This window comes from Ochotona princeps, chromosome 1, assembly GCF_030435755.1.
Source record: "Ochotona princeps isolate mOchPri1 chromosome 1, mOchPri1.hap1, whole genome shotgun sequence".
Lineage (NCBI taxonomy): Eukaryota > Metazoa > Chordata > Mammalia > Lagomorpha > Ochotonidae > Ochotona > Ochotona princeps.
The window spans coordinates 104,142,064-104,153,120 of record NC_080832.1 but is presented as its reverse complement, the minus strand read 5'-3'; the positions used below and the strand labels follow the sequence as shown (position 1 = coordinate 104,153,120).

General features: G+C 47.6%; 1 protein-coding gene across 4 annotated transcripts in view; it reads left to right on the top strand.

Moving 5' to 3' along the window:
- Positions 1 to 263: 263 nt before the first annotated feature.
- Positions 264 to 11,057, top strand: part of SPATS1 (spermatogenesis associated serine rich 1) — a 33,464-nt gene continuing 22,670 nt past the window's right edge. For 2 of the 4 annotated variants that reach the window (XM_058662438.1, XM_058662437.1), the window contains exons 1-3: positions 268 to 916; positions 1,024 to 1,198; positions 6,856 to 7,003. In XM_058662438.1, coding sequence (XP_058518421.1) covers positions 692 to 916; positions 1,024 to 1,198; positions 6,856 to 7,003 — 548 coding nt within the window. In that variant the 5' untranslated portion in view covers positions 268 to 691. Of the gene's footprint in view, positions 917 to 1,023; positions 1,199 to 6,855; positions 7,004 to 11,057 lie in introns of all 4 variants that reach the window. The other 2 variants (XM_058662442.1, XM_004590526.3) reach the window with 2 other exon arrangements.

Sequence of the window (11,057 nt, the reverse complement as noted above, 5' to 3'; positions counted from 1 at the left end):
ACAAGTGCTTGATCTCTGGATTATCGTGGGATTATGTGTAGGAACAGTATTTTCAGTATTCCCCAGGATTTCCACAATGCTCATTTGCTATCTGTAATTTTTTAAAAAGTTTTATTTATTTCATTGGAAAGGCTGTACAATTATTTTAAATTAAAAAAGTAAGACACTTTTTTTTTGGTCACTTCACCAAGGGTGAAACTCAGTCTAATTATGAATTCAGGGACTTTGTTACAGGTGTAAGGATCTTATTAGCAAGGCTCAGGAAGTCACTGAAGATGTAGAGGATTTGAAAGATGCATCCCAGCTCTCCAGGTGACCTTGGGTAGGCCCTTGCTCAAAGTCAGCTTTCTATTTTGAAAAATGCAGCAGGCTGCTCGAGGAAGGTAACATCACCAGGGCGCCTGGCCCAGAAATGCCACACTGGAAGTAGCAGCTGAATCCTGTCCCATCAAGGCAGGTTATAAAACGGCACCTGCAAGCTTCGTGAAACGCATTCTTAGCTACTGGAGGCTCTGGGTCTAGCAATGAAAATTGCCTGCACAAGCATCCTAATTCTTAAAACAAACAAACAAACAAACAAACAGAACATTTAAGCTGCTTTTCAAGCGGTATTTGCACGAACACGGCAGGAACGCCTCTAGGGAGACTCCACCCTGCACTGACTGCCCAGGAGGCGCCCGAGGACGGTGCAATGAGTCCAGCCAGGTCGGGCAGGAGGCGGGCGCCCCGGACACCCCACCCCCCAAGCCCGGAGCTGGTGTCCCGGCAACCGCCGAACGCGTCTTGGCAACAGAGGCGGCTGGCGGGGGCAGCGGGGTGGCTGTGGCTGTCGGCACCTGGCATCAGGGCACCTGGCAGTGGTGCGTTGACCCGGGCGTGGCCCCTGGACATCACCTGGGGACCCAAGCGGGCCGAGGTGGAGAGCGCGGGGCCGCAGACCCGAGCGGGGAGGCCAGCCCGGCCTTGGCCTTGGCTGGGCGTGTGGATTGTCAGAGCTGGTTCTGACCGGCGCCTTGCCCACAGGGGTCTTTTTGTTTGTGTCTGCATTGCTTCCAACGTTTCACAGCAACACGTGCGGAGATGACACCACGGTCCCTGGAGACCTCCCATGGAGCTGCCAGCTCCTCTTGCGGCGGAGAGCTGGAGAAGATTCCAGAGTACAGGGACGCCGACAACACCAAGGAAAAGAGGAGATACAGTTGAGTTCCAAGAAAATGAGGCGGCCTGGGTGTGGATTTGGCGGGGGGAGCCTTGGTTTCGGATACACAGCAAGAACAGCTTGAAGCACAGTTTGTGTCTGTTAGCCCATTTGCGACCACACTCAGGACCACGTGGGATGTCTGTCCCAGAGGAGGTGGGAGCAGCGTCCTGCCCTGTCCAGTGCTTGCTTAACAACCTGGGAGGCTGGAATTTGACAGGAGTCTGCATTTGCAGAGCCACTTCTTTCCCGTCCCTTCCTGTCCCTTCTTATCCTTTTCTCATTGGCTCAGCTGTGAGTAGACTTGTTGCACTGTTTGTTAGATGGGCAGCCTGGGTAGAAATTATGAACACTCTAAGGAGAAAAAATTTTTTAAAGATTTATTTATTTATTTAAAGATTTATTTATTTTCACTGCAAAGTCAGATATACAGAGAGAAGGAGAGACAGAGGGCAAGATCTTCTGTCCAATGATTCACTCCCCAAGTGAGCTGCTACGGCCAGTGCTAACCCGATCCGAAGCCAGGAGCCCAGAGCTTCTCCTGGATCTCCCACGCGGGCGCAGGGTCCCAAGGCTTTGGGCCGTCCTCAACTGCTTTTTCAGGCCACAAGCAGGGAGCTGGATGGGAAGTGGAGCTGCCGGGATTAGAACCAGTGCCCACATGGGATCCCGGCGCATTCAAGGTGAGGATTTTAGCCACTAGGCTACCATGCTGGGCCCTAAGGAAAAACATTTTTAAATATTTATTTATTTTTATTGAAAAAGCAGATTTACAGGGAGAAGGAGAAACAGAGAAGCATCTCCCATCTGCTGGTTCTTTCCCTAAATGATTGCAATGGCTGAAGCTAAGTCAATCTGAAGCCAGGAAGCAGGAACTTTTTTCTGGGTCTGCCACACAGGTGTAACATCCCAAGACTTTAGGCTATCCTCGACTGCTTTCCCAGGCCACAAGCAGGGAGCTGGATGGGAAGTGGAGCTGCCGGGACACAAACCAGTGGCCAAAAGGGGTGCCTGGGCTTGAAGCAGGAGCCTTAGCCACTAAGGCAAGGGTCCCTAAGGCAACTGGACAAAGGTTGATAGCGCAAAAGGTGGAGTTTAAAATTTTGAAAAAACCATTTACTTGAGAGAGAGAGGGAGAGAGAGACACACACACACAGAGAAGCAGTGGCTTCATGCAGTGTCTGCAATGGCTGGAACTGAATGAAGCTGAAGCTGGGGGCTGGGAACTCCACCCGCGGCTTCCACGTGGGTGGCAGGGACCAATCCCTAGAGCTCTCTTCCCTACCTCTCTGCATTAGCAGGACTCTGGAGTCCAGGGCTGAGCCAGGATCACACCTAAGCACACTGGTATGGGACACAGCTGTCTTAGCCTCCAGGCCAAGCATTGCCCAGTCACAACTGGCACTTCTGGTTGAGGAGGCGGCTTGGTGCCCATCTGCCCATGGGGTAGTGTCACAGAGCAGAACCGCTACAGTCTCCCAGGGTGCCTCAGAGTGATTGGTGGTTTCCTGTTGCAGGTGGGTGGTCTGTGGGCCTCCGCAAGGGATTGTGGAATGTCCCATTTTTGTCCTGAAGGTTCTTAGCTTTGCTCCTGGTCTTCTGTAATGCACGTATATATGATCTTCGCAGGGTAAAGAGAGGAGGTGGGGATAATTCACGCTGGGCTATCAGCTGGGGCCAGAGAAGCTGGGGGAGTTGGAGTCTTTTAAGCCTCTTTGTGGGTCAGCAGGGAGCACGAGGTTCTGTGCTTGTAACTTGAAGCCCCAAGATCTTTCTACAGTTTCCACTTTGATCTTCAGTCAAGGATAAAATTTCTTTTTTTTTTTGTTTTTTTAAGGCTTATTTACTTTTATTGGAAAGGCCGATTTACAGAGAGAAAAGGAAAGAGCTGCATTGTGTTCCAGACTTCCAACCTCCTGCCTCAGGCTCTTACGGGCATTTAGGGAGTGAGTCAGTGCAGAGAGCTCATGCTCTGGCTGCCTACCTACCGGGCTCATATATATATATATATATATATATATATACACATATATATAAAAGGAAATGTAGTAGTTATGCTGAAGGTTTATTTATTTATTGGTAACAGAGATTGAGAAAGAAAGAGAAGTCTTCAACCCACTGTTTAAATCGTCAAATGTTGCAACAGCCAAGCTAAAGCCAGGAGCTAGGAACACAGTCTGGGTCTCCCACACCAGTGTCAGAGACCCTGCTGTGGAGCCATCACCTGTTGACCTGGAGAGTTCATTAGGGAGAAGCTGGAATGGGAGGCAGAACCCAAAACTAGGACAGGGACGTGGGGATGTGGGTGTCCCAAGTGATACCGGTGTCTTCCTTCCTTCCTTTTCTCTCTTTCTTTTTTCTTTCCTCCCTCCTTCCCCCCTCTTGTTCTCTCACTTTTGTTGTTTCTTTCCCTTTTTTAAAAAGCTTTTTAAAAAGAATTATTTATTTTTTATTGCAAAGTCAGATATACAGAGAGGAGGAGAGACAGAGAGGAAGATCTTTGGTCCAATGATTCACTCCCCAAGTGAGCCGCAATGGCCAGAGCTGAGCCGGCCAACACCAGGAGCCAGGAGCTTCTTCCAGGTCTCCCACATGGGTGCAGGGTCCTAAGGCTTTGGGTCGTCCTCGATTGCTTTCCCAGGTCACAAGCAGGGAGCTGGATGGGAAGCGGGGCCTCTGGGATTAGAATCAGTGCCCATATGGGATCCTGGCACTTTTAAAGCGAGAACTTTAGCCTCTAGGCCATCGCGCTGGGCCCTCTCTCTCTTTTTAAAGATTGATTTTGGGGCCCAGCGCAATAGTGTAGTGGCTAGAGTCCTCGCCTTGAACGCGCCAGGATCCCATATGGGTGCTGGTTCTAATAAAATTAAGATTTATTTTATTTTTATACCTTGGGGCACTCAAGCACCTTCTGGGATGCTGAGCAGACCTACAGTCCGGAAATCAGTGTATTTAGGAAGATCCTCATGTAACCAAGAATGCAAGGAACATGCAAGAAATGCCATTTGGAACATTCCCTGGGATATGCAGTAGGCCCAGGCGCAGAGAGGGCCAACTGACTGTGGGAAGTGTGAGAGGCTGGGATGAACCTGAATCTAGGGAGGAGCAGGAAAGGAGCAGCTCTGGGAGAGCAGAGGATGGGTCCCCAACAGTTAAGGAGGAACCACCCCAATACTCAACCACAAAATATGTCAACAGCTATAATTCACATAACACCCCCTAAGCACAATGCAGGACAATTAAAAATCCATAATAAAATAGCAGCCAAAACACATCCATAGGTTTGGGAATTCAAGCCACTAAATAATTTAGATAAAAGAAGAAAGCATAATGGAAAACTTGAGGTACTGAATAATCAGTGAACTCAGTACCGTATATAAAAATTTCTGGGACTCGAGCACAACCATGGAGACGTGCAATTTAAGCACACACACTGCATTTCACGGAATATAAGACCCCCATCAGTGCCAATAGCAGCATTTTTTTGTACCACAAAGGACACAGGCTGCCAACTAAAATATGACACAGTGCTTTATCAATAGAATTTTATTTTACATTTATCATGAATATTCCATTAGCCTTTCTTAGATGCAGATTTTAATCTCTGATATGCATATATAAAATATAAGCAAAATGAATTGGTTAAGGCATTTTTGAACCTGTTCACACTTGAAAGCCTAGTGACTGAGTCGGGCATTTGGCCCAGTGGTTCAGATATCACTTGGGGGCTCCTCTCAGGCCAATTCAAGCTTCAGCTGCTCCGCTTCCTATCCAGCTCCCTGCTTATGGCCTGGGAAAGCAGCAGAGGATGGGACCCTGCACCCTTGTGGGAGATTCAGAAAAAGCTCCTGGCTCCTGGCTCCTGGCTTCAGATCAGCTCAGCTGCAGCCACTGCGGCCTTTTGGAGAGTGCCCCTCTACCTCTCTGGATAAAAGCTCCCTTTCTCTGTATCTATCCTCTTTCCTCTGTAAAGCTGCCTTTAAAATAAAAATAAAAGGGGCCTGGCGCGGTAGCCTAGAGGCTAAAATCCTCACCTTGCATGCACCGGGATCCCATATGGGTGCCAATTCGAATTCCGGCGGCCCCATTTCCCATCCAGCTCCCTGCCTGTGGCCTGGGAAAGCAGTCGAGGACGGCCTAAAACCTTAGGACCCTGCACCCGTGTGGGAGACCCAGAAGAGGCTGGCTCCTGGCTCCTGGCTTCGTTGCGGCCACTTGGGGAGTGAATCATCAGATGGAAAACCTTCCTGTCTGTCTCTCCTCGTTTCTGTATATCTTTCTAATAAAAATAAATCTTTAAAAAATAAAAGTAAAATTTAAAAAGAAAGAAAAAACAAATAGGAAGGAAGGAAGCAAAAGAAAGCAAGAGAGAGAACAATGCACATGCAGACATGCAAGTACTTGAGGCATCGCCTGCTGCTTTCCCAGGTGCGTTAGCTGGACCAGAAGTGGAGCAGTCAGAAGTTGAAGCAGTACTCATATGGGATGCCCTTGCAAGTGATAACTTCACCCAGTACGCCACAACAAAGGGAGGGTAGTATAAAGGAGGGAAAGGGAGGAACAGGGGAGGAGAGGGTAGAGGAAAGGGGAGACAAGAGGAGCCAGGAGCTGCTTCTGGGTGTGGGGGCCCAAGGACTTGAGCATCCTCTGCTGCTTTCCCAGGCCACAAGCAGGGAGCTGGATGGGAAGTGGAGCTGCCGGGATTAGAACTGGTGCCCGTATGGGATGCCAGCGCCACAGGTAGAGGATTAGTCTGACATGCCACTGTGCAGGCCCTGTAATTTTCTTTTAAAAATATTTATATTTATTTTATTATTATTATTTTTTAATTTAAAAGAGATACAGAAAGAAGGAGAAGTAGAGGGAGAGAGATCTTCCATTTGTTGGTTTACTCTGCAAATGGCTGCAATGGCCAGAGCTAAACCGATTTGAAGCCAGGAACCAGGCTCTATCTCCCATGTAGGTACAGGGGCCCAAGTACCATGTAGGTACTTCCTCTGCTGCTTTTCCAGGCTGTAAACAGGGAGCTGGATTAGAAGTGGAATAGTCAGGACGCAAACTGATACCCATATAGGATGCTGGTGCCACAGACGAAGCTTAGCTTACCATACCACAGTGCAGGTCCCTCTTGCAATTTTTTTATGCCCAGAAGTTAACATTGTGTGTACTGAGCTGCTGTGTTCTACAAAATTATACCCAAAGTAATGCAATATTCATGAGTGGAAAAGGCACCCATCTATGGAAAATTAAGGGAGAACAGATGGAGTAAGGGGATTATTCATGGTGGGTGGGGGTAATGGCTACATTTCTCTGATGGTGTAGGAGATTAACATTAATATCCCATATATACTTGACATTAAAAAATTATTAATTTATTTAAAAGGCAGAGTTAGAGAGTGAGAAAGAGAGAGAGAGAATTATTCTCCCTCCTCTGGTTCACTCCCCAGGTAGTTGCAAAGGTCAGTGCTGAGTCACGCCAAAGCCATGAGTCAAGAGTTTCATCCAGGTCTCCAAACTGGATGCACAGACCCAAGTTCTTGGACCATCCTGGAAGTTGGATTGGAAGTGGAGCAGCCAATGGCTTTACCTACTGTGCCACAATGCCAGCCTGGCTATTTCCAATCCTGCAGTTAAGTGATGGTATCTGTATGTTGCAGGTGCCAACCATGGTGATTTCCTGCAATTGAAGGAGAGCCATTCCAGCACCCCTTCATCTGGCAGGAAGGCTGGCCCCTCATCTTGTGTTGAAGCAGATCTGAGCGGCAGCGAGCCTCCAAGTCTCCGCAGAGTGGTTGCTCACCTAAAGTAAGTCAGAACCTGGGAATGGGCTGTTGCTTACGGGGAAAGTTCTGTCCAAGATGCCAAGAGTCTGAGAGGTGGCATGAGCTGCTGGGCAAGAACATGGGCTCTGGAACTAGACTATCAGGTTCCAGTCCCTGCCCTGCTACTGGTGCATGGACACATTCTTATCTAGAAAGAAGGGATGCTGTTATAGAACTGCTGTAAGGATTTCACGGGTTAGCATGTATAAGGTGACTAAAGACTCCCTGGCATACAAGAAGTGCTGTGCAAACGCTTGAGTGAAGCTAAACTTTGCATCTTTTGAATACATAGGCACATACAGAAGTGCCAAACCGTGCAAGAAAAGCAAAGGAAAGAATGATCATGCTCAGTCACAGTCGGGGTGACAGTCACCCTCACCGAAGGGACAGCCCTGGTTCCTGGGGGCTGGCCAGGGTGGTCAGTGCTTTGTTCATTGACCTGCATGTCGACTTTATTGTTATTTGTGAAACTTTATTTCTACATCTTTCTGTCTGTTTCTTCCACAACAAAAACTTCTCAAAATGTTTGCTATAATGAAAGCCATTTCGGTTTATTACAGAAAAATTAGAAATATAGTGTTAGAAGCCAGTCGCATTGATTGCTGGTTAGTTTCTCAGATGCCTACAACAGCCTGGGCTTAGGCAGCCCAATGGTGAGTAGCCTGGGATTCAATCAGGGTTCTTCCAAGTACCCGAGCCTTCACCTGCTGCCTCCCAGGGTGTGCATTAGCAGGGAGCTGGAACCAGAAGAAGAATAAGAACTTGACATGGGAAGTGGGTGTCCCAAGTGACGTCTTCATTGCTGTTCCTGTCCCCTTCTTCCTTGAAAGTATATGATTTTATCAGTCCTACCTACATTGTAGGGTTTTTAGCAGGGAGCAGCCTAGACAAGCAATACGCAGTTATTTTAACAATATTCAAGGATAGGGCCTGGTGAAGAAGCCTAATACTAAAGTCTTTGCCTTGCAGGCACTGGGATCCCATATGGATGCTGGTTCATATCCTGGCTGCTCCATTTCCCTTCCAGCTCCTGCTTGTGGCCTAGGAAAGCAGCCAAAAATTGCCCAAAGCCTTGGACCCTGCACCTGTTTGGGAGATCCAGAAGAGGCTCCTGGCTTCTGGCTTCGGATCGGCTCAGTTTCGGCCATTGTAGCCACTTGGGGAGTGAATCAACGGATGGAAGATCTTCCTCTCTGCCTCTCCTCCTCTCTATATATCTGACTTTCCAATAAAAATAATTTTAAAAAAAGTATTCAAGGATAATAGTGATACAGTAGTGTGAAAAACAAACAAAGAAAGAGCCGAAGATTTGATCTCAGGACTCTACTTGAAGACTCTGTCCAAGGCCATCTGTCAGGGCTAAACAACTTAAACCAGAAGTGATCGCTTTTTCTATTGACACCACAGCAGTTTGTTGGGGGACATTTTCAACTGCCAGCAAATTCAAGTTCAGTGCTAAATATAGTGATTCATTGCTGTCATCATTTTAGCTTAGATTGTTTAAAAGATTTCTTTCTTTTTTTTATAAAATGTTTGAAAAGATTTATTTTTATTGCAAAGTCAGTTATACCGAGAGGAGGAGAGATAGAGAGGAAGATCTGCCATCCATTGATTCACTCCCCAAGTGACCGCAATGGCTAGAGCTGAGCCGAGCCAAAGCCAGGAGCCAGGAGCTTTTTCCGGGTCTCTTGAGTGGGCACAGGGTGCCAAGACTTTGGATCATTCTTGACTGCTTTCCCAGGCCACAAGCAGGGAGCTGGAAAGGAAGCGGGGCCTCTGGGATTAGAACCAGTGCCCATATGGGATCCTGGCACCTTCAAGACAAGGACTTTAGCCGCTAGGCCATTGCACTGGTCCCTGTGGTTTCATTTTTGTACCCTAGAGTTGCTGGACGTGCTTGAATCAGCCGAGCTGAAGGATGCCCTGCTTGCAGCCAGGTCATGTGTGCCTCTGTGCCTCACCTGTTTCACTAGCAGAGCATCTCAGACACACATGGACATGTGCTCCAGTTTGCGCCCATATGGGACAGAGAGAAACGTCCATCTGCTAGTTCACTCCCCAGGTGGCTGCAACAACCATAGCTGAGCCAATCTGAAACCAGGAGTGATTAGCTTCCTCTGGGTCTCCCACGTGGGTACAGGGTTCTTAGGCTTTGGGCCATCCTTGACTGTTCTCCCAGGTCACAAACAGAGAGCTGGATGGGAAGTGGAGTAACTGGGATACGAACTAACACCCATATGGGATCCCAGTGCATGCAAGGGGAGGACTTCAGCCACTTATTGAGCTGGGCTCTCAGTTTGTTTTTGATTGTTTCTTCTTCTCCGTGTATGTCATGCTTTTTAAAATTTACTTGTGATGGTTTTATTAAATATGCACTAGTTCTGGTCGCAGACTTACTGAAATGTCACTCATGCATTGGAGTTCTCCAGAGAGAGATGCATTTAACGGGATATGTGTGAGAGAGGGTGTACATACTAGGGGACTTGGTTCCCATGGCCTCTGAGGCTGAGAAGCCCCTGGCAGGCTTTCTTGTCTGTAAGAGTCCCTGGGATGCTGCAGGTGTGGTTCATCTCAAGTCCTGAGGCCTCTGAGCTGTAGGGGTCCTCTTGGTTCCAGACTGAAGTCCTAAAAACCTGGGGTAGGGTGGGAGAGAGCTGGACCTCAAGTCCAAGGGCCAGAAGGGGAGGCTGTCCAGAGCCAGGAGAGCAGGGGAAGGACATGCCTGTTCTCTCAGCCTTTCTTGTTCTATTCAAGCCCCGGCCAGTGCACTGGTGTCTGCCCACACTGAGGGCTGATCCTGCCTACTTCTTTCACCGACTCTCATACCAATCTCTGGGGACAAGCTCCCTGACACAGAGAAAAACAATGCTTTCCCAGTTCTCAAGATGCCCCTTATATTGATGCTTGAAATCAACCGTGACACCATGTCATTCCCCACTGGAAGAGAACAACTCAGTTGCTTTAGTAGATTTGCAGAGTTGTGCAGCTTTTGGCACAACCAATTTCAGAATATTCTCCCCATCCTAAAAAGGATGCTGTACCTATGAGCACTTACCTCCTCCATCTGCCTCATTGCCCCCAGACCTCGACAGCAGTTATTCCATTCCTGTCTCTACAGACCTACATTTCACACAGAATATTAATCCGTGGTCTCTGGTGCCTGACTTCCTTCACTTAGCACAGTGCCTTCAAGGTTCATTCACGTGGTGACACATATCAGTATCTTGTTCCTGTCCTAAAAATTGTGAAACACATGTAAGCTGGTGCTTGCCATTCTGTCCATTATCTAGTATATGATTCAGAGCCATTAATCCTACAATCTTGTGCAACAGTCACCATGATCTGTCTTAACAACATTTTCACATCCTCACAAAAACTGCACCCATAAGCAGTAACTCATCCTGCTCTGCTCTCCCTGGTCTTTGGTAACCTGTGTGTATGAATTGACCCATTCTACCTATGTCACGTAAGTGGAATCTTCCAGCATTGGTCCTTTGGTGGCTGGCTTATTTCATTCATGCTATAGTATTTTCAGAACTTCATTTCTTTTGATGGCTGAATGCTTCCCCATTGTTTGCATAGACCACATTTTATTCATTCATTCATCTGCTGACAGATGGGTTGTTTCCACTTTGGGCTGTTGTGAATAATGCTGCAATGACCATTCATATCAGTCTGTGTTTTCGTTTTTTTGAGGGATATTCTGAGGGGTTGAAGTGCTAGGTTATGATGAGCTGTGTTAAACTTTTTGAGGAATCATCCCCATGATTTTTTTCTTTTTAAATATTTATTTTTAGTTAGAAAAGCAGATTTATAGAGAGAAGGAAGGACCGAGAGAGAAAGATGTTCTATCTGCTGGTTCATTCTCCAAATAGTGGTCAGAACTGAGCTGATCTGAAGTCAGGAGCCAGGAGCTTCTTCTAGGTCTCTCACCTGGGCTGTCCTCCACTGCTTTCCCAGGCCGCAAGCAGGGAACTGGATGGGAAGTGGCTCCCATAGGGAATGCGCGCACTTGAAGATGGAGGATTAAGCTGTTG